The 27,980-nt window shown below is 42.7% G+C and overlaps 1 protein-coding gene across 2 annotated transcripts; it reads left to right on the forward strand.

Annotated features, from left to right (window-relative positions):
* Positions 1-284: 284 nt before the first annotated feature.
* Positions 285-27,962, forward strand: LOC311104947 (polyadenylate-binding protein 2-B-like). Of its 2 annotated transcripts, none has more exons than XM_084146935.1 (7): positions 285-753; positions 2,443-2,551; positions 2,766-2,833; positions 3,094-3,200; positions 17,624-17,711; positions 18,108-18,262; positions 26,473-27,962. In XM_084146935.1, exons 1-7 carry the CDS (start codon positions 607-609, stop codon positions 26,510-26,512), a joined length of 714 nt encoding a protein of 237 aa, XP_084003061.1. In that variant the 5' UTR covers positions 285-606; the 3' UTR covers positions 26,513-27,962. The 2 variants fall into 2 exon arrangements, with proteins under 2 accessions (XP_084003061.1, XP_084003062.1); XM_084146936.1 differs by lacking the exon at positions 26,473-27,962 and adding an exon at positions 21,586-21,701 and having other exon boundaries at positions 290-753.
* The last annotated feature ends 18 nt before the right edge of the window (positions 27,963-27,980 follow it).

Consider the following 27,980-nt stretch of genomic DNA (forward strand, 5'->3'; position numbering starts at 1 on the left):
TGGTAGTTTGTGGAAACGCGAAGCGGATGCTTCACATTTATACATCTGGTGAAATATCTGAAAATACAGTCATAGGTCGAAAGACAAATGGGGTTGGCTTTGTATTTGACAGATTTCTTATCGAATCAGAGTTTGAAGTGTAAGGCAAAATTGGTAGGAACGCATAAATGTGCTGCCATTTATCCAATAGACGCCAGGAAATTACGGTAGAAGGTGTGTCTACAATGCTTAACTGACTAATAAGATTGCGAGTTTACGCCCGCAGTACGTAACTCCACCCCCGACTTCCATTTCTGAAGTGAGGACACGGCGCTCTGAAGTGAATCTTCGATTTTATGTATATTTCTTAATGTAAATAAACTGTAACGTTAGGCTCTCTGCTGAAAATTCGATACAGAAAACTGAAGTAGCCTGTGCAATTGTAGTTGGAACCCGTTCGGACAGTGGCTAGAGTCGAAGCTGGCCTTTTATTTCAGGTTTTAACTTTCCTAAGCGGCGTTTTCCGCCGTTTTTTTCTTTCGCCCCACTCACTCTCCAGCTGTGTGAGTAGGGGCCTGTAACGTTGCTTTAAGCCACGAGGCGCGTCGGATAAGCCGGAATTGGGAGATGGCGGAGTTCGGTAACGGAATGGACTCGGGGATGACGGAGGAATCCCTGCTGGACTCAGACCCAGGGCACCCAGAACTAGAAGACCCGGGTGTTGGCGATGAGGAACCGGGATTAGAGGAGGGAGAGGCCGCGATCGAGGACCCGGTAAGTGAAGAACATAGTTTATGCCCAAAACCTCACTCAAATTGAGATAATACATGTGTATTGTACAATAGAGATTGCGGGTGTAAATACGTTATTTTAAGCTGCAATCAGCTATATTATTATTCCCCGTGGTGTGTCATTTATCTCCTGGTCGATAACCGACATTGTGGCTTAGTACAAATGGGTGGTGACATGCGTGATTTTGGCGGCCATGTTGGCGCAGCAGCGGTGGTAGTTTCTCTGCGCCAGTGCTGTCGACCTAGTGGGGAAAAAAAATATTCGTCGCAAAAATGCAAGACGGAGATGTCGACAGGGGCGAGGGTAGGACAGGCCGCCATTAGCCGCGGTATTGCGAGTCCATCCGCAGACACGGTGAGAGCTCACGGTAAACACGCCTCCTTTATTTTCTCAAACGCTGACAGCTGCTGAAATGGAAGCGCTGATGCGCATACTGAACATGATCGTCAACTCCGTGAAAATTAAGTGTTGACTAGTAAACACGCGTTGTAATGTGCTGACTAACTATCTAACTGTATATAACTAAAATGCAAGCAAAAGGTATGCGGCACTTGCTCTGTTGTAGTATGGATGAATGGATATGGATATTTGGCCTGGATATAGTGGAGGGAGCCGACGAGCTAATGTTAGTTGGGCAGTTAGCTAGCTAATAATTGGGATGTTGCTGACATGCACCTGACATGCAAGTGTATTCTCCCACTAAAGACATTGAGTGACATGCAAAACGCAAGTATAAAAAAATAATAATGTAATTTTGACTATTATAAGGAGGTATTATCTCTTGAAAAATTAGTGGGTTATGGATATTACTGTAGTAGTGTGCAAATATGCGGTTTGCAAATACTCTGAAATTAAAGCTGTTGGCTTGCATTTAAATGTTATCTACAATTTTTCTGATTTTATATGCAAGTGTGATCGTGGTCTTTGGCATAGAATGTTTTCGAAAGCAATTCTGTAAGCACGAGACTGGGGGTGCGGTATTTTTTAGGGCTGGGCATGCATCCTTAGATATTTTCGGAAGGAGGGAAGAGACTACAGTAAATATGCAACAAAATGCAGCCAGTCATCACCGAATCAAATAAGCCATGTATTCATGAATTTCACTGTTTCCTCTTGAAGCCTGTCAAAGCTGTTGAATTTGTTTATTGATTCTTATGATCAATGGGACCATGTATGATATCCCCAAGACCTGGAATGGATTTCACTGCAATGCAAATAGTGTCAGTAGTCCAGGATGGATTTGGAGCAACTCCCATTGAGCTGCAATGCAGCAGTGTCAAGGGAGCCTGCTCTGTGAGGCTTGAAACCAATAAGGGATCCCACCCAACATGACGTGTGGCACCACCGTCTTATTGACCATCACTGGGGCGGTGGGGTTTCTTGCGGAGCGAGAAGTCTGTGAAATTAATGGTGAATAAATGCTGCCTGTTACAAAGACCCTGAGCTGATGGGATGGTCATATGCAAGGCTGTTCCACTCAGCAGCCAGTGCAGGAACAGTGTCAGCTTAGGCTACTGAAATGTCAAGTGTGTCATGCGCTTGCACGGCATGGATGAATATGATGAATTAATTCCTTTAGTAAATATTTCTTGTTTTCTTCCGATGATGTCTGTCAGTCCTGCGGTGTGGTGTGTGTTGTAATTGATGGGTATCTGTGTATTGATTTTTCAGGAGCTGGAGGCGATCAAAGCTCGGGTGCGAGAGATGGAGGAGGAAGCGGAAAAGCTGAAGGAGTTGCAGAACGAAGTGGAGAAACAGATGAATCTTAGCCCTCCACCAGGTGAGTTTGTGGGAAGAAAGAGCAATAATGTGCCTCAGAATGTCTCCCAAAAATGACTGTTTGAGAAGACAGAATGATTGTTGTATTTCACGGAAGTTTCCAGAGCAGCTACAAGACAGATTAGTTAATATCAGACCCTTCCAAATCTGTATAAGTTTGTTCTGAAGTTCACCATTTTAAATTTCACTCCTCGTCTCAATTTTGCTCTCTCTAGCCGGTCCCGTCATCATGTCCATCGAGGAGAAAATGGAAGCCGACGCAAGATCTATCTATGTTGGAAACGTAAGGCTTCACCCCCTCTTAACCTCAGATGGTGTTTCTATTTGGGTTGTATGTGGAATTCACCTGGTTAGGCCTATCGGGTTCAAGGTGAATTCTATCATATGATGTGTGTAGCAAAGTTTCAAATTGACATCAATGCATGATTTTCACACTTCTTTGAATGCAAAAACCTAAATTTGGTGTTTGATTCAGTATGCGGAATTGACTAGCCACTCTGTGTGTGTCAGAGGTATCTCACTGTTCTCCCTCTCGGTGGACAGGTTGATTACGGCGCCACGGCGGAGGAGCTAGAAGCTCACTTCCATGGTTGCGGCTCAGTCAACAGAGTCACCATCCTGTGTGACAAGTTCACAGGGCATCCCAAAGGGTAAATGCCTACACCCCCATTCCCTCCATGTGCAGCAGTGCTCTTTCACTTACAGATCTGTGAGCACATGTTTACAGTCTCCACCCTAAAGATGGTGTAGACACTATTTTACTAGCTATACCCTCTCGGCATCCAAGAGGGTAATTGCATACAGTCCATGTGCAGGTTAGCAAAGTAGTGCACTTTTATTCACAGGTACGTAGGTACATTGTCCAAGTCATCTAGATCTGTGTGATCTAGAGTTAAGACTTTCAGCCTCAAGATCATCTACATGTCTATGTTGATCGTCATGTTGTGAATTTTTATGAATTGTGTACATGCAGCACTCTCTTGTAAAAGAGGCCTTGATCTCAATGGGATTTCCCTGTTTAAATACAGGTTACAAAAATAAATACAATTACACACGTTTACCAGAGGACACAAACATATAGATACAGATTAACACACATACTACACACGTTTACCAGAGGACACAAACATATAGATACAGATTAACACACATACTACACACGTTTACCAGAGGACACAAACATATAGATACAGATTAACACACATACTACACACGTTTACCAGAGGACACAAACATATAGATACAGATTAACACACATAATACACACATTTACCAGAGGACACAAACATTCAGACACGTGACAAGATGGCGTATTGAACGCACAGCGATGCGAATCACCTCAAGAAAAAAACGTAATATTCAATATCAGTAAGTTAGACTAAATATTAGCACTTCATATACTTGTGAATGATAACATTCAATCTGGATAATAACACCAAACAAATCATAAGGCTAGAGAAATGTATCGACAAATATTACAACAACAAGCAACACTCAAACATGATGGAGGGTAAACGAGGAGAATCAATCTCCAAGAGAACGTGACTCCTCGACGGATACAGATGATGTATGCTTTTCACCACTGTGACTGGTAAGTGTGGAAAGCGATTTGTTGAAGTCGATAAATGACAAACCTCGGCATACTAGAGTTGGTCAGTTAGGATGTAAACGAGTTGAAGGCGAGTCTTGCAATGAGTGATGAAAAAGCTGCGATTTAATGGAGAAAGATACAAAAAAGCTAAAAGGGACAGTCACTAAGATAGAAACGGACGTTAAGGAACTTAAAAGGGAGAACAACTTTCTGAGAGAAGCCTTACTAGACATACAGACTAGATTGATGAGAGAAAATCTAGTACTTACGGGTATCCAAGAAAAAGGAGAGGTTACCGAAAAAATTGTGAAGGACTTCTTTCTTACAGCGCTTCAAATCCCACTCGACGCTGTCGATAAAATCCAACTCGAACGTGTACACTGTTTCTGACAAAGAGGACAGAGATACAGTGAGGGAAGAAAGTATTTGATCCCCTGCTGATTTTGTATGTTTGCCCACTGACAAAGAAATTATCCGTCTATAATTTTAATGGTAGGTTTATTTGAACAGTGAGAGACGGAATAACAACAAAATAATCCAGAAAAACATGTCAAAAATGTTATAAGTTGATTTGCATTTTAATGAGGGAAATAAGTATTTGACCCCTCTGCAAAACATGACTTAGTACTTGGTGGCAAAACCCTTGTTGGCAATCAGAGGTCAGACGTTTCTTGTAGTTGGCCACCAGGTTTGCACACATCTCAGGAGGGATTTTGTCCCACTCCTCTTTGCAGATCTTCTCCAAGTCATTAAGGTTTCGAGGCTGACGTTTGGCAACTCGAACCTTCAGCTCCCTCCACAGATTTTCTATGGGATTAAGGTCTGGAGACTGGCTAGGCCACTCCAGGACCTTAACGTGCTTCTTCTTGAGCCACTCCTTTGTTGCCTTGGCCGTGTGTTTTGGGTCATTGTCATGCTGGAATACCCATCCACGACCCATTTTCAATGCCCTGGCTGAGTGAAGGAGGTTCTCACCCAAGATTTGATGGTACATGGCCCCGTCCATCGTCCCTTTGATGCAGTGAAGTTGTCCTGTCCCCTTAGCAGGAAAAACACCCCCAAAGCATAATGTTTCCACCTCCATGTTTGACGGTGGGGATGGTGTTCTTGGGGTCATAGGCAGCATTCCTCCTCCTCCAAACACGGCGAGTTGAGTTGATGCCAAAGAGCTCCATTTTGGTCTCATCTGACCACAACACTTTCACCCAGTTCTCCTTTGAATCATTCAGATGTTCATTGGCAAACTTCAGACGGCCCTGTATATGTGCTTTCTTGAGCAGGGGGACCTTGCAGGTGCTGCAGGATTTCAGTCTTTCACGGCGTAGTGTGTTACCAATTGTTTTCTTGGTGACTATGGTCCCAGCTGCCTTGAGATCATTGACAAGATCCTCCCGTGTAGTTCTGGGCTGATTCCTCACCGTTCTCATGATCATTGCAACTCCATGTGGTGAGATCTTGCATGGAGCCCCAGGCCGAGGGAGATTGACAGTTCTTTTGTGTTTCTTCCATTTGCGAATAATCGCACCAACTGTTGTCACCTTCTCACCAAGCTGCTTGGCAATGGTCTTGTAGCCCATTCCAGCCTTGTGTAGGTCTACAATCTTGTCCCTGACATCCTTGGAGAGCTCTTTGGTCTTGGCCATGGTGGAGAGTTTGGAATCTGATTGATTGCTTCTGTGGACAGGTGTCTTTATAAAGGTAACAAGCTGAGATTAGGAGCACTCCCTTTAAGAGTGTGCTGCTAATCTCAGCTCGTTACCTGTATAAAAGACACATGGGAGCCAGAAATCTTTCTGATTGAGAGGGGGTCAAATACTTATTTCCCTCATTAAAATGCAAATCAATTAAAAACTTTTTTGACATGTGTTTTTCTGGATTTTTGTTGTTGTTATTCTGTCTCTCACTGTTCAAATAAACCTACCATTAAAATTATAGACTGATCATGTCTTTGTCAGTGGGCAAACGTACAAAATCAGCAGGGGATCAAATACTTTTTTCCCTCACTGTATGAGTTTCCAATCGTTGCCAAATTTGCTTTCTTTAAGGATAAAGGAATGGTTAAAAGCCTAGGTAAAAGACTTGCTGGCACGAAAATAGGCATGAATGATCAGTTCCCGAGGGAGATTGGGAAAAGAACTTTGCGCCGTTCTGCAATCTTCAAGGAAAATAGATTAAAAGGGAAGCGTGTTGCTGTCGTAGTTGATAAACTGTATATTGACAACCAAATGTTCCACGACACAAAGTAAAGTATACATCTAATCTATTATTTTATTGTCCTGTCATGATGGAACGGTCCCCAACCCTATATCCTAGACACCCACCTGAGCAACCCATACACCAAAGAGAAGTCCCCATCTGTTTTATGGCCCAGCTGTAAGTTACCTATATGCAGCCAAAATAGAAAGATAAATTCAGTCAGAGACCTACTAGAGCAGCACCGCCCCCTAAAGATTCTGAGCCTGCCTGGCAGGGTTGGTCCAACAAAGCCAGAGCCCCCTGATGGGAGAGCATAATATACAAGGAAGTTCTCAAAGCTGCTAATGAGAACCTTGTCGACCTTGTACCTAGCCGGTGGGGATTCCGGTGGGGTACCCCCACCCAGGTAGTGGCAGTGCTGGCAACACTGGCTGCAGTAACCCATGGGGAGGGGGTCACACTCGGACAATCAGAGAGGGGGCATATTATTGTGGCCCTTGTGGCACAAAATAATCAAAGGTCTGACTGCTCGGAGATGCTTGGAAAAATGGTTACAACGGGGGACCAGAGTGTTTGTGTCTCAGGGGAAGAGGGTGGATCTGATCTCCATCTCCTAGGACTTGACATAGGTTAATCAAATCGCACATTTTTGTAAATTTTTGCTCAATCTTGCATGCTTTCTTAAACAGCTGTAACTGTATATGCATTTGTAAATCAGGTCCTTTCTTGAGTTGGGCTCTGGGATGTAACAACCGTTGAGCATCTGAGCTTATGGTTGATTGTAGAGGAAAGGGGTTGAGTGTATTAGAGTATGTGCGTGTGTATGTATCCCACATCTGTTGCAAGGGGGTAAGGATGTTAGGGAGAATATAGGATGGACCACAATAATTGTTTGCTAAAATAAGAATTGCTTGATAAAAATGTAATGTAATACAATGGCAATCCGGGTTATAGGTAACAATACTTCGCATGAACTGCCGACATTATTACGCATATTAATTGATAATGATGGAAATTAAGATATGCAAGATATTTGAATAGATATTTTTTAAATAGCTATATAAATATATTGAGGTGAGAGCATTGGAAATGCTTTTGGTGTTTGACCTGCTTCTGTTTTGTGGGTGGCACAGTGTGCTGTTTTCGAAGGATGGGTCCTGGCCTCTCGGGGGGGCCTAGGGATCCAGGGGACGGGGGTGGTATGCCGATCACTGGGATGAAACCCAACTTGGGATGGGGAGGGGCTTTAGCGGGGGGAATAGTGGCAAACAATTGGAGGGTTACTTAGTAGAAATGCAAATATCATGGTACAGCTATATGGACACTCAATCACTGGTTTTATTGGTAAATTTACAAACATATATTATGATAAATAGATTTGAAACCTGTATCTCATTATGGTAAGTGGTGAAATAAGTATAGCCAGTTATAATTGTAATTGCTTAGCAGATAATAACAAAAGAAGAACAATATTTACATGTTTCAAAGATAAGTAATATAATATATATTGTTTACAGGAAACTCAACAATTCTAGATGAAGTTGTGTGGAAAAAGGACTGGGGGGGCGAAATATACTTCTCCCATGGGCAAAGAAACTCAAAAGTGGTGATGATATTAATTGACCGTAATTTCGATCCAAATGTGCAAATTGTCCAAACAGATCCGCAAGGTAGATGGATGATTTAAAATACAGTGGGGAGAACAAGTATTTGATACACTGCCGATTTTGCAGGTTTTCCTACTTACAAAGCATGTAGAGGTCTGTAATTTTTATCATAGGTACACTTGAACTGTGAGAGACGGAATCTAAAACAAAAATCCAGAAAATCACATTGTATGATTTTTAAGTAATTAATTTGCATTTTATTGCATGACATAAGTATTTGATCACCTACCAACCAGTAAGAATTCCGGCTCTCACAGACCTGTTAGTTTTTCTTTAAGAAGCCCTCTTGTTCTCCACTCATTACCTGTATTAACTGCACCTGTTTGAACTTGGTACCTGTATAAAAGAACACTGTCCACACACTCAATCAAACAGACTCCAACCTCTCCACAATGGCCAAGACCAGAGAGCTGTGTAAGGACATCAGGGATAAAATTGTAGACCTGCACAAGGCTGGGATGGGCTACAGGACAATAGGCAAGCAGCTTGGTGAGAAGGCAACAACTGTTGGCACAATTATTAGAAAATGGAAGAAGTTCAAGATGACGGTCAATCACCCTCGGTCTGGGGCTCCATGCAAGATCTCACCTCGTGGGGCATCAATGATCATGAGGAAGGTGAGGGATCAGCCCAGAACTACACGGCAGGACCTGGTCAATGACCTGAAGAGAGCTGGGACCACAGTCTCAAAGAAAACCATTAGTAACACACTACGCCGTCATGGATTAAAATCCTGCAGCGCACGCAAGGTCCCCCTGCTCAAGCCAGCGCATGTCCAGGCCCGTCTGAAGTTTGCCAATGACCCCCATCTGGATGATCCAGAGGAGGAATGGGAGACGGTCATGTGGTCTGATGAGACAAAAATAGAGCTTTTTGGTCTAAACTACACTCGCCGTGTTTGGAGGAAGAAGAAGGATGAGTACAATCCCAAGAACACCATCCCAACCGTGAAGCATGGAGGTGGAAACATCATTCTTTGGGGATGCTTTTCTGCAAAGGGGACAGGACGACTGCACCGTATTGAGGGGATGATGGATGGGGCCATGTATCGCGAGATCTTGGCCAACAACCTCCTTCCCTCAGTAAGAGCATTGAAGATGGGTCGTGGCTGGGTCTTCCAGCATGACAACGACCCGAAACACACAGCCAGGGCAACTAAGGATTGGCTCCGTAAGAAGCATCTCAAGGTCCTGGAGTGGCCTAGCCAGTCTCCAGACCTGAACCCAATAGAAAATCTTTGGAGGGAGCTGAAAGTCCGTATTGCCCAGCGACAGCCCCGAAACCTGAAGGATCTGGAGAAGGTCTGTATGGAGGAGTGGGCCAAAATCCCTGCTGCAGTGTGTGCAAACCTGGTCAAGACCTACAGGAAACGTATGATCTCTGTAATTGCAAACAAAGGTTTCTGTACCAAATATTAAGTTCTGCTTTTCTGATGTATCAAATACTTATGTCATGCAATAAAATGCAAATTAATTACTTAAAAATCGTACAATGTGATTTTCTGGATTTTTGTTTTAGATTCAGTCTCTCACAGTTGAAGTGTACCTATGATAAAAATGACAGACCTCTACATGCTTTGTAAGTAGGAAAACCTGCAAAATCGGCAGTGTATCAAATACTTGTTCTCCCCACTGTATATACATGGCGGAGACTCAATCAAGCTAGTCGTCTTGACTTCTTTCTTATGTCGTACTTGTTGGCACCAAAAGTTTAAAAGTGTTTATAGGGGACAGAATGCGGTCGGACGATCATATAAATGGCATATACATTACTCTTACTGAATTTCCACATGGGCGAGGATATTGGAAATTTAACTCGTTTTTAATTAGGACAGAATAATTTATAACTGATTTTTTCGACAACATAGATCCCCTTATTGAATGGGACACTTAAATGTGCCTTTAGAGACCATGCAATTCAGAAAATCTCGAAAACAAAAACAATTTAGGTCGAGTCCATACTAACAAAGGAAATAGAAGGTCTATCAGAACAGATAGCAATAAAAACTGTAACATAGAGGCTCAGAATAAATTAGAGGAAAAACTAAAATAAATGGAAACTTTATTTTAGAAAGATCAAGTGTAATATATTATTTAAAAAATAAAGCAAACTGGATGGAATATGGGGAAAAATGCACCAAATTCATTATTAATCTTCAACATAAAAATGCTACCAAAAATAATTTACTGAAACTGGTTACAAATGACGGAGTCACCCATGATTCACCAAATTATATTTTGAAGGAGGAAGCAAAGTACTTTAAGCATATGTTTTCGTTTCAGTCGCCTCCATCTCCTCTAACTGAAGCTAATTGTAGCGATTTTTTTCTATTGATAATGTAAAATTAACAGCCATACAGAAAGACTCATGTGAAGGTGAAATTACAGATGAGGAACTTCTGGATGCAATTAAAGACTTTAGGGAAAACTCCAGGGTTGGATGGCGTACCAGTCGAGGTATACCAAACCTTTTTTGATATACTCAGAGGACCGTTATTAGCATGTTTTAACCACTCCTATTTAAATGGTAGCTCAAATCATATTTTATTTGCCACGTGCCGAATACAACATTACAGTGAAATACTTACTTACAAGCCGTTAACCGACAATGCAGTAAAAAAAAAGTAAAAAAGTGTTGAGTAAAAATTAAAGAGCAGCAGTAAAATAAAATAACAGCAGGGAGGGGGGGTACCAGTTAGTCGAGGTAATTGAGGTAATATGTACAGTGGGGGGGAAAAAAGTATTTAGTCAGCCACCAATTGTGCAAGTTCTCCCACTTAAAAAGATGAGTCCTGTAACTTTCATCATAGGTACACGTCAACTATGACAGACAAAATGAGGGGAAAGAAAATCCAGAAAATCACATTGTAGGATTTTTTATGAATTTATTTGCAAATTATGGTGGAAAATAAGTATTTGGTCACCTACAAACAAGCAAGATTTCTGGCTCTCACAGACCTGTAACGTCTTCTTTAAGAGGCTCCTCTGTCCTCCACTCGTTACCTGTATTAATGGCACCTGTTTGAACTTGTTATCAGTATAAAAGACACCTGTCCACAACCTCAAACAGTCACACTCCAAACTCCTCTATGGCTAAGACCAAAGAGCTGTCAAAGGACACCAGAAACAAAATTGTAGACCTGCACCAGGCTGGGAAGACTGAATCTGCAATAGGTAAGCAGCTTGGTTTGAAGAAATCAACTGTGGGAGCAATTATTAGGAAATGGAAGACATACAAGACCACTGATAATCTCCCTCGATCTGGGGCTCCACGCAAGATCTCACCCCGTGGGGTCAAAATGATCACAAGAACGGTGAGCAAAAATCCCAGAACCACACGGGGGGACCTAGTGAATGACCTGCAGAGAGCTGGGACCAAAGTAACAAAGCCTACCATCAGTAACACACTACGCCGCCAGGGACTCAAATCCTGCAGTGCCAGACGTGTCCCCCTGCTTAAGCCAGTACATGTCCAGGCCCGTCTGAAGTTTGCTAGAGTGCATTTGGATGATCCAGAAGAGGATTGGGAGAATGTCATATGGTCAGATGAAACCAAAATATCACTTTTTGGTAAAAACTCAACTCGTCGTGTTTGGAGGACAAAGAATGCTGAGTTGCATCCAAAGAACACCATACCTACTGTGAAGCATGGGGGTGGAAACATCATGCTTTGGGGCTGTTTTTCTGCAAAGGGACCAGGACGACTGATCCGTGTAAAGGAAAGAATGAATGGGGCCATGTATCGTGAGATTTTGAGTGAAAACCTCCTTCCATCAGCAAGGGCATTGAAGATGAAACGTGGCTGGGTCTTTCAGCATGACAATGATCCCAAACACACCGCCCGGGCAACGAAGGAGTGGCTTCGTAAGAAGCATTTCAAGGTCCTGGAGTGGCCTAGCCAGTCTCCAGATCTCAACCCCATAGAAAATCTTTGGAGGGAGTTGAAAGTCTGTGTTGCCCAGCGACAGCCCCAAAACATCACTGCTCTAGAGGAGATCTGCATGGAGGAATGGGCCAAAATACCAGCAACAGTGTGTGAAAACCTTGTGAAGACTTACAAAAAACATTTGACCTGTGTCATTGCCAACAAAGGATATACAGTGGGGAAAAAAGTATTTAGTCAGCCACCAATTGTGCAAGTTCTCCCACTTAAAAAGATGAGAGAGGCCTGTAATTTTCATCATAGGTACACGTCAACTATGACAGACAAAATGAGAAAAAAAATCCAGAAAATCACATTGTAGGATTTTTAATGAATTTATTGGCAAATGATGGTGGAAAATAAGTATTTGGTCAATAACAAAAGTTTCTCAATACTTTGTTATATACCCTTTGTTGGCAATGACACAGGTCAAACGTTTTCTGTAAGTCTTCACAAGGTTTTCACACACTGTTGCTTGTATTTTGGCCCATTCCTCCATGCAGATCTCCTCTAAAGCAGTGATGTTTTGGGGCTGTCGCTGGGCAACACAGACTTTCAACTCCCTCCAAAGATTTTCTATGGGGTTGAGATCTGGAGACTGGCTAGGCCACTCCAGGACCTTGAAATGCTTCTTACGAAGCCACTCCTTCGTTGCCCGGGCGGTGTGTTTGGGATCATTGTCATGCTGAAAGACCCAGCCACGTTTCATCTTCAATGCCCTTGCTGATGGAAGGAGGTTTTCACTCAAAATCTCACGATACATGGCCCCATTCATTCTTTCCTTTACACGGATCAGTCGTCCTGGTCCCTTTGCAGAAAAACAGCCCAAAAGCATGATGTTTCCACCCCCATGCTTCACAGTAGGTATGGTGTTCTTTGGATGCAACTCAGCATTCTTTGTCCTCCAAACATGACGAGTTGAGTTTTTACCAAAAAGTTATATTTTGGTTTCATCTGACCATATGACATTCTCCCAATCCTCTTCTGGATCATCCAAATGCACTTCAGACGGGCCTGGACATGTACTGGCTTAAGCAGGGGGACACGTCTCGCACTGCAGGATTTGAGTCCCTGGCGGCGTAGTGTGTTACTGATGGTAGGCTTTGTTACTTTGGTCCCAGCTCTCTGCAGGTCATTCACTAGGTCCCCCCGTGTGGTTCTGGGATTTTTGCTCACCGTTCTTGTGATCATTTTGACCCCACGGGGTGAGATCTTGCGTGGAGCCCCAGATTGAGGGAGATTATCAGTGGTCTTGTATGTCTTCCATTTCCTAATAATTGCTCCCACAGTTGATTTCTTCAAACCAAGCTGCTTACCTATTGCAGATTCAGTCTTCCCAGCCTGGTGCAAGTCTACAATTTTGTTTCTGGTGTCCTTTGACAGCTCTTTGGTCTTGGCCATTGTGGAGTTTGGAGTGTGACTGTTTGAGGTTGTGGACAGGTGTCTTTTATACTGATAACAAGTTCAAACAGGTGCCATTAATACAGGTAACGAGTGGAGGACAGAGGAGCCTCTTAAAGAAGAAGTTACAGGTCTGTGAGAGCCAGAAATCTTGCTTGTTTGTAGGTGACCAAATACTTATTTTCCACCATAATTTGCAAATAAATTCATAAAAAATCCTACAATGGGATTTTCTGGATTTTTTTTTCTCAATTTGTCTGTCATAGTTGACGTGTACCTATGATGAAAATTACAGGCCTCTCTCATCTTTTTAAGTGGGAGAACTTGCACAATTGGTGGCTGACTAAATACTTTTTTCCCCCACTGTAAATCCGAACTGGTTCTCTAGCAAATTAGTAAGATTGTCTCACCCTATGTTCAAGAATGGCCTTTTTCCCTTTATTCAGATTACAACCTCTCACTTTCAGTTATTTGAAAAGGCAATCATCTCCCAAATATCACTATTTCTAAAACAAGCTATAGAAAGTTGGTTACAATTTCAATTTAATCCTCCAGAAACGACAGAACAAATAATGCAACAAATATTGTGGTTCAACTCAAATATACTAACTGATAAAAGCCAGTATTTTTAGGAAAAATGTTTTAAAGGTATAATCTTCGTAAATGATATCATAGGTACAGTTGAAGTCAGAAGTTTACATACACATTAGCCAAATACATTTAAACTCAGTTTTTCACAATTCCTGACATTTAATCCTAGTAAAAATTCCCTGTCTTAGGTCAGTTAGGATCACCACTTTATTTTAAGAATGTGAAATGTCAGAATAATAGTAGAGAGAATGATTTATTTAATCACATACCCAGTGGGTGAGAAGTTTACATACACTCAATTAGTTTTTGGTAGCATTGCCTTTAAATTGTTTAACTTGGGTCAAATGTTTCGGGTAGCCTTCCACAAGCTTCCCACAATACGTTGGCAGAAGTTTGGCCCATTCCTCCTGACAGAGCTGGTGTAACTGAGTCAGGTTTGTAGGCCTCCTTGCCCGCACACGCCTTTTCAGTTCTGCCCACAAATGTTCTATAGGATTGCAGTCAGGGCTTTGTGATGGCCACTCCAATACCTTGACTTTGTTGTCCTTAAGCCATTTTGCCACAACTTTGGAAGTATGCTTGGGGTCATTGTCCATTTGGAAGACCCATTTGCGACCAAGCTTGAACTTCCTGACTGATGTTTTGAGATGTTGCTTCAATATATCCACATAATTTTCCTTCCTCATGATGCCATCTATTTTGTGAAAAGCACCCCCACAGCATGATGCTGCCACCCCCGTGCTTCACGGTCTGGATGGTGTTCTTCAGCTTGCAAGCGTCCCCCTTTTTCCTCCAAACATAACGATGGTCATTATGGCCAAACAGTTATATTTTTGTTTCATCAGACCAGAGGATATTTCTCCAAAAAGTACGATCTTTGTCCCCATGTGAAGTTGCAAACCGTAGTCTGGCTTTTTTATGGCGGTTTTGGAACAGTGGCTTCTTCCTTGCTGAGCGGCATTTCAGGTTATGTCGATATAGGACTCGTTTTTACTGTGGATATAGATACTTTTTGTACCTGTTTCCTCCAGCATCTTCACAAGGTCCTTTGCTTTTGTTCTGGGATTGATTTGCACTTTTCGCACCAAAGGTACGTTCATCTCTAGGAGATAGAACGCGACTCCTTCCTGAGTGGTATGATGGCTGCGTGGTCCCATGGTGTTTATACTTGCGTACTATTGTTTGTACATATGAATGTGGTACCTTCAGGCGTTTGGAAATTGCTCCCAAGGATGAACCAGACTTGTGGAGGTCTACAATAGTTTTTCTGAGGTCTTGGCTGATTTCTTATGAATTTCCCATGATGTCAAGCAAAGAGGCACTGAATTTGAAGGTAGGCCTTGAAATACATCCACAGTTACACCTCCAATTGACTCAAATGATGTCAATTAGCCTATCAGAAGCTTCTAAAGCCATGACATCATTTTCTGGAATTTTCCAAGCTGTTTAAAGGCACAGTCAACTTAGTGTATGTAAACTTCTGACCCACTGGAATTGTGATACAGTGAAGTATAAGTGAAATAATCTGTCTGTAAACAATTGTTGGAAAAATTACTTGTCGTGCACAAAGTAGATGTCTGAACCGACTTGCCAAAAGTATAGTTTGTTAACAAGAAATTTGTGAAGTGGTTGAAAAACGAGTTTTAATGATTCCAACCTAAGTGTATGTAAACTTCCGACTTCAACTGTAGGACTGTTGGAGTTATGTCGCACATGCAGCTAACAATAACATATGGAAATGTCTGCTCTAACCAAAATTACAACCAAATAATTGCAGCATTACCGCAAAAATGGAAGAGGAAAGTGGAAGGGGAAAAAAGTAAGGAACTTGTCTGTCGGCCCTGCAATAAATAACATAATTGGTTAAATAAAAAAGTATACCAGTTTCATTTAAGGACCAAAGGATTGACAGCCATCCCGTATCGATTGCAAAATAGTTGAAGAGATTTTCGACGTACCGATTCCATGGCATAGTGTTTATAAACTGATATGCAAAACGACGCCGGATTCAAAACTTTGCATTTTTAAATTAACATTTACATTTTAGTCATTTAGCAGACGCTCTTATCCAGAGCGACTTACAGTTAGTGAGTGCATACATTTAAAAAAAATAAAAGAATCATACTGGCCCCCAGTGGGAATCGAACCCACAACCCTGGCATTGCAAGCGCCATGCTCTACCAACTAAGCTACACAAAGCCCAATTTAAATTATTATACAAAATTCTTGCTACCAATGGAATGTTATTTATATGGGGGATACAATCTTCCCAGCTCTGCAGGTTTTGCTGCGAAGAGACAGAATCATTACATCATTTGTTTTGGTACTGTCCATTTGTGGCTTGTTTTTGGTCACAGGTCCAGGAATGGCTGAAGGGTTGCAATATTTACCTGGAGCTAACCCTGCAGATAGCACTACTGGGTGATCTGAAAAGTTATAGTCAGTCGATCAATAATATAATAATACTTTTAGCAAAAAAATATATTTTCAATTTACAATCTGTAGAAACAATGAGAATAGAAGGGTTCAGAACTTTTGTGAAACAGTACAGTTGAGAAATATATGGCAAATAGAAATCCAATATGGATGGTTAAGAGATAGATGAGAGGTGTTGAATGGAGCTGAAGGATGGGACTAACAACTACTAACAACAACTAATAACAGCAAGATAACTAATGTAGGGCATGCTGTGTCCATAATAAGTAATAGATTGAGAGCTTTTGTGAAGGAGCACAGTTGGAGAGATATGGCATATAGAAGCAAACCGGATGGACATCATGAAAATGATCAGAGAGGTTGAGGGTAGAGGAAGTTCAGGAGTAAAAACAAACAAGGTGGAATTATTGTAGAGTTGACTGTGTCCATAAAATGTTTCTAGTATTTATAAGCTGGAAGTAGAGGCCAAACATTGATGTTTACTAGTTTTCTCCAATTGGGGAAGGGGTGGTAGGGTTGGAAAGTAATAAAGGGAAATATATTTTTTAAAGGATATGTATTTGTGTGTGTATGTATATTTGCGAGGGGAGGAAAAAAAAACATATGGGGGATTGGAAGTGATGCAGACAATTACATTGATGGAGGTTAATCTATCTGCAATATTAAAGCTGATCTACCCCCCCCCCCCCATATGGGGGGGTGTTGTGTGTCAACAAATTGCATAAGGAGGAGAAAGTGGCGCTCTCTGAAGGTTCAGACTGAAACCACATTGCCCTAACTCTCTATAAAGATGACTCGGACTGCAGCACAGAGGATTTCTTTACTGACATGGTGGTCTAGCTCACTCGTGCCCATTTCCATGTCCATTTAATAGCCACGCACACAGGTGTACAATTCATGAATCATATAAAAGCTTTTATCATTCCCTTTCCACTTTAAGTAATGCAATTAAACTAGCTAATAGCACTCTGTGATTCAGGTCTCAGTAGTGTTACTTTAGTTCATTGAAAGTAACTGCTTATTCTAATAGCCTGGAGTTCTTTTCTAAAGCTCGTATTTGTGTATGAGAGAAACCAGTTAGGATGATCGGGTTGCTAAACTGTTTCAAAGTGTTGCTTATCACACACTTTATTCTCATTATTAGGGAGTTATTGAAAAATAGGTGTCCATGATTGTTCAGTGAATTGTGCTCTATGATTTTAGTGCTTCATGACGCCCATTTTCTGAGATGTCGTTTTAGTGACCCATTATATTTCTGCTGCTGTTGCAGGTTTGCCTATATCGAGTTTTCAGACAAGGAGTCTGTGAGGACGGCCATGGCATTGGACGAGTCTCTGTTCAGAGGAAGGCAGATTAAGGTGAGGACGCAACACTGTTTCATGGACCAGGTTTCCATCCAACCTTTTTATGCCAGTAAAGTACATGTTGAAAAAAGTCACGACAGGCTTGCCATGGCAACTACAGATATTTATGCGCAAATATTGATATAATAACCATCATATCGAAGTAAACTTGTAGTCACGCGATGATATGCTGTGTGGTCCTCCCACTATGACTATAGTTTATTAGGTTACAGATTAAGTTATGCAGAACTTCAGAGTGGTGAAAGTGCAATTTATCTGTATGAACTGATTTTCAGTTAGATTTCCTACATTGACTGGGAGTTAAATGGGACTGACCCCTGTGCCCTTCTGAACTCTGTGTCCCCTGTGCTATTGTCTAACCTGTGGTTTCCCTTGTCTTGGTCCTGGCAGGTAGGCGTGAAGAGAACAAACAGGCCAGGCATCAGCACCACAGACCGCGGGTTTCCCCGTGCCCGCTTCCGCTCACGAGGAGGGAACTTCAACCCGTCGCGCGCACGCTACTACAGCGGCTACACACCGCCCAGAGGCAGAGGACGGGCCTTCAGGTGAGCACCCCGGGACACTAATACCCTGAGACTGAGAGACAGTTGGCCATTACCTGAGAGAGGGGGAGGAGGGAGCGGGGGGAGGTGTAAAAGGGGGAGAGAGGAAGTGTATGGGAGAGCGAGTTGAAGGGCAATAGAATGAGTACTGAGTGAAATTATGGAAGTAGTGAGGATGAGCAGTTGATCAGAGAGGGAGACGGTGGGGAGAGAGGACACCGTAAAGCCTGAAGCCAACCCCCCAGGCCTGTACCCACTCACTGTTTGCAGACCTTAAAGCACCGAATAGGTGTAAGTAATTTGTTAGGACAAACACTGAAGGGGTAGACGCTAGTGTTGCTTTTCCGACCTGGCTTCAGAATGTGCAGCAAAGAGAGAGTACTGAGGAGAGAGTGCTCAAGGAAGAGTATGCTCAATCCCAATCCCAAACTGGGCGTATAGAGAATCATTGAGAAGGTACAGCGCCTACAGTGAGGGAAGAAAGTATTTGATCCCCTGCTGATTTTGTATGTTTGCCCACTGACAAAGAAATGATCAGTCTATAATTTTAATGGTAGGTTTATTTGAACAGTGAGAGACAGAATAACAACAAAAAAATCCAGAATAACTCATGTCTAAAACGTTATAAATTGATTTGCATTTTAATGAGGGAAATAAGTATTTGACCCCCTCTCAATCAGAAAGATTTCTGGCTCCCAGGTGTCTTTTATACAGGTAACGAGCTGATATTAGGAACACACTCTTAAAGGGAGTGCTCCTAATCTCAGTTTGTTACCTGTATAAAAGACACCTGTCCACAGAAGCAATCAATCAATCAGATTCCAAACTCTCCACCATGGCCAAGACCAAAGAGCTCTCCAAGGATGTCAGGGACAAGATTGTAGACCTACACAAGGCTGGAATGGGCTACAAGACCATCACCAAGCAGCTTGGTGAGAAGGTGGCAACAGTTGGTGCGATTTATTCGCAAATGGAAGAAACACAAAAGGACTGTCAATCTCCCTCGGCCTGGGGCTCCATGCAAGTTCTCACCTCGTGGAGTTGCAATGATCATGAGAACGGTGAGGAATCAGCCCAGAACTACACAGGAGGATCTTGTCAATGATCTCAAGGCAGCTGGGACCATAGTCACCAAGAAAACAATTGGTAACACACTACGCCGTGAAGGACTGAAATCCTGCAGCGCCCGCAAGGACCCCCTGCTCAAGAAAGCACATATACATTACCGTCTGAAGTTTGCCAAAAAACATCTGAATGATTCAGAGGAGAACTGGGTGTTAGTGTTGTGGTCAGATGAAACCAAAATGGAGCTCTTTGGCATCAACTCAACTCGCCGTGTTTGGAGGAGGAGGAATGCTGCCTATGACCCCAAGAACACCATCCCCACCGTCAAACATGGAGGTGGAAACATTATGCTTTGGGGGTGTTTTTCTGCTAAGGGGACAGGACAACTTCACCGCATCAAAGGGACGATGGACGGGGCCATGTACCGTCAAATCTTAGGTGAGAACCTCCTTCCCTCAGCCAGGGCATTGAAAATGGGTCGTGGATGGGTATTCCAGCATGACAATGACCCAAAACACACGGCCAAGGCAACAAAGGAGTGGCTCAAGAAGAAGCACATTAAGGTCCTAGAGTGGCCTAGCCAGTCTCCAGACCTTAACCCCATAGAAAATCTGTGGAGGGACCTGAAGGTTCGAGTTGCCAAACGTCAGCCTCGAAACCTTAATGACTTGGAGAAGATCTGCAAAGAGGAGTGGGACAAAATCCCTCCTGAGATGTGTGCAAACCTGGTGGCCAACTACAAGAAACATCTGACCTCTGTGATTGCCAACAAGGGTTTTGCCACCAAGTACTAAGTCATGTTTTGCAGAGGGGTCAAATACTTATTTCCCTCATTTAAAATGCAAATCAATTTATAACATTTTTGACATGCGTTTTTCTGGATTTTTTTGTTGTTATTCTGTCTCTCACTGTTCAAATAAACCTACCATTAAAATGATAGACTGATCATTTCTTTGTCAGTGGGCAAAAGTACAAAATCAGCAGGGGATCAAATACTTTTTTCCTTCACTGTATATAAAGTCTACACCCCATATAACTTTTTTCACATTTTGTTGCGTTACAAAGTGGGATTGAAATAGATTTAATAAAAACATTTCTTTGATCTACACAATACTCCATGATGTCGAAGTGAAAATAAAATTCTACACATTTTTACAAAATATTTAAAATGTAATAACAAATATAGCTGTGGCATAAATATTCACCCCCTTTGCTTAGGCAAACCTAAATTATTTCAGAAGTAAAATTTGACTTGAAGGTGCTACACTTTTATTTTTATGTTTACATTTTAGTCATTTAGCAGATGCGCTTATCAAGAGCGACTTACAGTATTGAGCGCATACATACATTTGTTACTGTCCCCCGTGGGAATCGAACCCACAACCCTGGCTTTGCAAGCTCCATGCTCAACCAACTAAGCCAGACGGCTTTTAAAATGTTTGCGTTGTAATTTCAGAATATATCCATAATATATCTGCCGCTAATAGTGTTTCATAGTATCACTTACCCACCAGTGTTGTGATTGGCTGTGATATTTGCCTATTGATTTCTCCCGCCAGAGCAGCAGCTGTTGTCAAAATGTTCTGACTTTGTGGCTGTGTTATCTAGTGGAAATCGCTCTGTCATTTCCTGTTTGCTAAAATTCTACTCTGTTCGCTCAATTTCAGTTTATGTGAGAAAACAAGCACTGAATAGTGTAGGGTATCATTGTACCATTTTAATCACTGTGAATTATCTTTTCAATAACACAGAATATAGTTATTGCAGCTTTTTGAAGCTGGTGGAACAAAACCGTTCTTCTGAACTGTGCTGCAGGACAGGAAGGAAACCGCTTAGGGTTGTCACCATGAGGCCATTGGTGATTTTAAGAGCTACAGAGTTCAATGGCTGTGATGGGAGAACTGAGGATGAATCAAGAACATTGTAGTGAATCCACAATAATGACCTAAATGAGAGTGAAAAGAATAATAAATATTCCAAAACATGCATATGTACAGTGGGGGGGAAAAGTATTTAGTCAGCCACCAATTGTGCAAGTTCTCCCACTTAAAAAGATGAGAGAGGCCTGTAATTTTCATCATAGGTACACGTCAACTATGACAGACAAATTGAGGAAAAAAAATCCAGAAAATCACATTGTAGGATTTTTAATGAATTTATTAGCAAATGATGGTGGAAAATAAGTATTTGGTCAATAACATTTTTTGGCTTAAATGCAAATCCAACACAACACACTGAGTAAATGCCTTCTTATTTTTAAGCATGGTGGTGGCTGCATCATGGTATGGGTATGCTTGATGGAGCTAAGCACAGGCAAAATCCTAGAGGAAAACCTGCTTCAGTCTGCTTTACACCAGACACTGGGAGAGGAATTCACCTTTCAGCATGACAATAACCTACAACACAAAGCCAAATCTACACTGGAGTTGCTTACCAAGAAGAGTGACTGTTCCTGAGTAGCCAAGTTAGACTTAAATCTGCTTAAATCTATGGCAAGACTTGAAAATTGCTGCCTAGCCATGATCCCCAGCACCTTGACAGAGCTTGAAGAAATGTTTTAAAGAATAATGTGCAAATATTGCACAATACAGCAAAGCTCTTATGAGACTTACCCAGGTAGCCTAGTGGTTAAGAGGGTTGGGCCAGTAACCGAAAAGTTGCTGGTTCAAATCCCCGAGCCAACTAGTTGAAAAATCTGTCTGTGCCCTTGAGCACTTAACCCTAATTGCTCCTGTAAGTCATTATCTGTGTCTGCTAAATGACTCAAATGTAAAAAATAATAATAATAATAAATAAATAAATACCCAAGACTCAAAGGTGTAAATGCTTGTCCATTTCAAGGTATATTAGTTTTATTTTTCATCTTAAATTCTAACTTTTTATTCTTCCACTTTGACAGAGTATATTGTGTAGATTGTTAACAAATGATAATTACATCTATTTTAATCCCACTGTGAACACAATAAAATGTGAAGAAATCCAAGGGGGGTGTAGACTTTCTATAGGCACTGAATGTCTATAAGCCTGTCGGTAGTGGGAGGGGACTGAAGCGTTGGCTAGCATTGCTGAACAACATTCCAGCAATATCAGTGAAGGTGTGTATCCAGAGTACAGTGGAGGAGAGGTTCTCTTTTAGAGTGGGGTTATGGTGAGTGGAAAGGTAAGCAAGACTGGTGGAGGGAGTCAGGTGGGTCAGTCAGTGTGGAGCGGTCTTGTTGCATGCACCACCTACAACCGTTTCAGAGGAGGCAGCCAAACTCTCAGTGCACGGCAGTGCGATCCTCCCAGGCTGTACATGTATGAGTGGCAGGCTCTTTGTACGACTTGGAGCTTCATTACGTATACACACTGTTGACTGAGAGTGAGCATCTCTCCCACAGTGCTGGTCATTAATGCTTAAAAAGGTGACAGGCAAAGTGACTTGATGCAACCATTTGGATTCCATTTTAGAATGTTGATGCGACCATAAGGATAATTAAGATGCCATTTAAGATATAAATGCAAATAGGTGTCTTTAGTGTACCATGGATGGTTTCTATTTCAAATAAGTTCTCTAGGTAGACACGTTAGCATTGTTGCTTAAACATTAATTGGTATGTGTGTGTATATTTATGATATAAACTCAGCAAAAAAATAAATGTCCTCTCGCTGTCAACTGCGTTTATTTTCAGCAAACTTAACGTGTAAATATTTTTATGAACATAAGATTCAACAACTGAGACATAAACTGAACAAGTTCCACATACATGTGACTAACAGAAATGGGAGGGGGGGGGGGGGGTCAAAAGTAACAGTCAGTATCTGGTAAGGCCACCAGCTGCATTAAGTACTGCAGTGCATCTTCTCCTCATGGACTGCACCGGATCGGCCCTCACCCTCCGATCCAACAGGTCCCAGACGTGCTCAATGGGATTGAGATCCGGGCTCTTCGCTGGCCATGGCAGAACACTGACATTCCTGTCTTGAACGAGCAGTATGGCTGGTGGCATTATCATGCTGGAGGGTCATGTCAGGATGAGCCTGCAGGAAGGGTACCACATGAGGGAGGACGATGTCCTCCCTGTAACGCACAGCGTTGAGATTGCCTGCAATGACAACCAGCTCAGTCCGATGATGCTCTGACACACCACCCCAGACCATAACGGACCATCCACCTCCAAATCGATCCCGCTTCAGAGTACAGGCCTCGGTGTAACACTCATTCCTTCGACGATAAACGCGAATCTGACCATCACCCCTGGTGAGACAACCGCGACTCGTCAGTGAAGAGCACTTTTTGCCAGTCCTGTCTGATCCAGCAACGGTGGGTTTGTGCCCATAGGCGACGTTGTTGCCGGTGATGTCTGGTGAGGACCTGCCTTACAACAGGCCTACAAGCCCTCAGTCCAGCCTGTCTGAGCACTGATGGAGGGATTGTGCGTTCCTGGTGTAACTCTGGCAGTTGTTGTTGCCATCCTGTCCCGCAGGTGTGATGTTCGGATGTACTGATCCTGTGCAGGTGTTGTTACACGTGGTCTGCCACTGCGAGGATGATCAGCTGTCCGTCATGTCTCCCTGTAGCACCGTCTTAGGCGTCTCACAGTACGGACATTGCAATTTATTGCCCTGGCCACATCTGCAGTCCTCATGCCTCCTTGCAGCATGCCTAAGGCACATTCACGCAGATGAGCAGGGACCCTGGGCATCTTTCTTTTGGTGTTTTTCAGAGTCAGTAGAAAGGCCTCTTTAGTGTCCTAAGTTTTCATAACTGTGACCTTAATTGCCTACCGTCTAAGCTGTTAGTGTCTTAATGACCGTTCCACAGGTGCATGTTCATTAATTATGGTTAATTGAGCAAGCATGGGAAACAGTGTTTAAACCCTTTACAATGAAGATCTGTGAAGTTATTTGGATTTTTACGAATTATCTTTGAAAGACAGGGTCCTGAAAAGGGGACTTTTCTTTTTTTGCTGAGTTTAGTATTCGTTTTCCTGTTGTAGTCTTCCGCTCAGTTAACTAGATGTTGTTCTAATGATTCACTTTTAGGAGACGGGTGCACTGTGTTCAGAGTAATAGAATATATCCATCTGTGTGTTCCGTCTCATCAACACAGTGTGTTGAGTGTTCACCAGGTGCAGCTGCTCCAGAGCCGTGGTTTGCCTGTGACCTTTCCAAAGCAACATCCCTGCTATCTGTATTTGTTTTCAATCCATACAAAAGCCTGCCCCCTATGTATGTAAAACCTGGAGTGGATCAAAGCGCTGTGCACTAGGAGTCTGGTGTGTCTCCCTGGAGTGTGTGTCCTGCTGTGTCTCTCAGTGTGAGGTGAGAGGGGGGTTCCCGTGATGACTCATTGAGTGCTCACAGTGGGCCTCGTGGTGGAGCTCTGTCTCTTGGCCCATGTCCTGTTCTATATGTATTGCTGAAGGGCTGCAGAGCAAGCAAAATGAGCATCCTCACCAACTGACAGGCAATGAGATTCTGACCAATGGACCAACCTTTCCATTCACCTAGACCAATGATATCGGAGTTGGTCATCTTTAGTATCTCATTGGCCCCTCTGTGAGAGCTGCTGATATGATTGTCAATCAACAATCACTGAATGATAGCCTATTTTAAATCTGCAAAGACCTATTTAAGACAATTAGTAGGATGACATCCTGTGATTGGAAATTATTTTGTTCAAGTCAGAATCTCATGCCCTATGTGCTATGATAGATGGCTCATCAGCCTGGTCTCATAGACTAGACATAATATAGTAAATGTAAAACCGGGACACTCAAATTAGTATGATATGTTACGTTTTAATATGGTTACATAGCCAAAGGTTGGGAGTCCGAATCTCGTCACAGATAATTTTAGCTAATTAGCAACTTTTCAACTACTTACTACTTAGCTAACCATTCCCCTAATCATAACCATTTTAGCTAACCTTAACCATTTTAGCTAACCTTAACCCTTTCAGCTAACCTTAACCCTTTAACCTAACTCCAAAACTTAACCTTAACCCCTAGCCTAGCTAACAGTAGCCAGCTAGCTAACGTTAGCCACACGTAACATATGTTTTGCAAATTCGTAACGTTTTACATTTGGAAAATTTGTAACATATGTTACGAATTACAATTAGTATTATATCATACGAAATGGGTGATTGACATCCACAAATTAATACATACGAAACGTAACATGGAGTGTCTCGAATTTACGTACAGAATAATACAAAATGCTCTGAGTCCAGGTTGGGCTCATGCATATTGCCTATAGATGGGCTAACCTAGGAATGGTTGGCCCGCTATGGGGAGAGTGCGGGTGCTTTGCCTTGTTGCTAAAACCAACTTGGTTGTTAACTACACATTGGTGCATCAGATACATAGGCTAGATGGCCACTTGGCCAGGCAGTCCCACCCACTGCCTTCACTTCCAGAATGGAGGGTTCATTCCTGCAGCCTGATTTTGACTTCAGCATTCTAACCAGTGGGTTCTGCTCTAGTGTGACCCCTGTGTTTGTGGGCACTGGATGCCTGGTTCTGATGGTGGTGACGTGTGAGAATGGAAAAGCAATGTGTGATTTGATTTTGATGCTGTCTGTGTTTTGAGATGGTCCAGGTTGTCAGGAGAATGGGTCAGTCAAGTCTGTTTGTCTGCATGCTCGAGCTGTATGTATGTGGCCCGTCCTATAGCATGTGCCATGTGAATGACTGTTTGTGACTGTTCTAGTGCTCCTGTCATTCTGCTGGGAGGGTTTGTAGGGTGGGATGGAGGCTGCTGTTCTCAGGTTCTCTCCCTACAGCGACCTCAGGAGCTGCTCTCACACAGAGAGAGAGAGAGGGAGAGAGAGAGAGCGCGAGAGAGAAAGAGGGAGAGCCAGTGCCTCACTGTCCCCACACCCCTACTATTATTTTCATAGTCCTGTATAATCTGAGAATTAAACATTTTACTGTTGACAAAGCTGGTTTCAGCTTGTTTCTGTACTGTCAATTATTCTTCATAATTGAAATTGTGGTAATTCAACACTTATCAAAGGCACACTACCATTATGATGGTATGAATAAAATAAAACATCTTTATGCATACATTCCCCCCCAGTCTACCTGAAGGATTGAGATCTCACCAGGCCGTCTTTTTAAGCCAATCAAGAAACTCACCCTCTTTTTCTCTCTCTTTTCCAGGGGCCGAGGGCGAACAACATCGTGGTATTCCCCTTACTAATACCCCCCAACCTCCTTACTATCACCCCCCCCCCCCGTGCCCATACAAAAAAAGAATGAAAAAAGTCCCCCAATAAAGGAAGGAACCCTGAGAAGAAAAAAGACCAAAAAAAAAAAAAAAAAAAAAAAATTCTCCTGGACAGACAGACTGGCCGCAGTGTGCGATTGTGTGTGTGTGAGCGTGCGTGTGCGGAGTTGGTGCGGTCACCCTGGTAAGGTATATGATGGCCGTGGGGGAGATTTGGTGGCATTTCTTTTGAGAAGATGTTATCTCAGGCTGCAGATGTGTCTCCTTTGTCTGGCTGTGACCCTCACACCCAACACAGCCCCCAAATGCTTACATTCGAAAAGCAAACATCGAGGAGAAAGGAATCTGTTTTGTTTTTTTAATGTACTGTACATGTGAAACTTCCAATAGCAAGAATGTTGTTTATTTTTTAAAGTTGTGGTATTGGAGTTCTCATATTCCCTTGTCTCTCTGTTCTCTGACCAGTTGCCACTTACCCTGCCCCATCCTTTAACCTTCATCACTTTTGTTACCATCTCCCTTTGGTTCCATCCCATGCTCTCTTGTTTTCAGTGTCTTCCAGCATTTGGTAATTTTGACAGTGGTTGCTGTTCAGTGGGTAAAAAAAACATTGTACCACCCTTTAGGCCATAGCATTCACCCCAAGAAAGCATGGCCAGAGCTCTGCCATTTGTTTATTTTTGTGGGCCTGGAACTTTTTTTCCCTCGTTGCACCCCTCTGCCTTTCTGTCCTGCTTCTCCTCCCATTTGTCCTTCACTTCCTCCTCTTCATGTCCCTCTCTCTTCTTTCTCCCCCTCTCCTCTCTCTGTATATTAGACCACTTCTTGTCGTTTCAGGTTTCAGGACCAGTGGAGGCTGACAACCCCTCCTCCGGTGGCCGCGGCGCCCCCCAATGTCTCGGCAGGGTCTCTCTCTCTCTCTGCTCCTGCTATGCACACTCACCCCATCCTGTCTGTGTGGGGGGGAGGGGGTCAGGGTGACCACAGGGCCACCGCAGGGGGCATTTACTACAACAAGCGTTGAGCTGTCTTACACACACACACACTAGGCCCACACACTTCGCAGACAATACACAACCAACCGCCACACATTTATAGAGAGAGAGCTAAAGTCAAGAGGGCAGCAGCTGTTTTAGTTGGGAGAGTGAGAAAAATGGGACCAGAGAAGGGGTGGGGGTTACCTGGCCCCGTCTCTGACAGTGCGCAGTGCAGCCACGGCTTGTCTGAGGACCAGGAGTGGGGCTAAAGTCATTGATTAATTTAAAAAGAGGAGCAGAGCTTTTATTTTAGGGGAGGGGGGGGTTTGTGTGGAGAGGTTTGGGTTTTGGAAACGAGAGTGGGTAAAAAAAAGTTTTGCTTTTTTTTATTTTTAACCCATAAGTCTGTAATTAGAAAAAAAAATAAAGACATTGTGTAAAAATTACTAATTTGTTTGATTTTT

This window comes from Coregonus lavaretus (genome assembly GCF_964263955.1).
Source record: "Coregonus lavaretus genome assembly, chromosome: 2".
NCBI lineage: Eukaryota > Metazoa > Chordata > Actinopteri > Salmoniformes > Salmonidae > Coregonus > Coregonus lavaretus.

What these genes read in the sequence shown, in the direction of transcription:
- LOC311104947 (XM_084146935.1), top strand. Translation starts at nt 607, where the DNA reads ATGGCGGAGTTCGGTAACGGAATGGACTCGGGGATGACGGAGGAATCC. An exon ending in TCAGAGGAAGGCAGATTAAG is followed by an intron (nt 17,712 to 18,107) that starts GTGAGGACGCAA and finishes TGGTCCTGGCAG; the next exon opens with GTAGGCGTGAAGAGAACAAA. An exon ending in GGCAGAGGACGGGCCTTCAG is followed by an intron (nt 18,263 to 26,472) that starts GTGAGCACCCCG and finishes TCTCTTTTCCAG; the next exon opens with GGGCCGAGGGCGAACAACAT.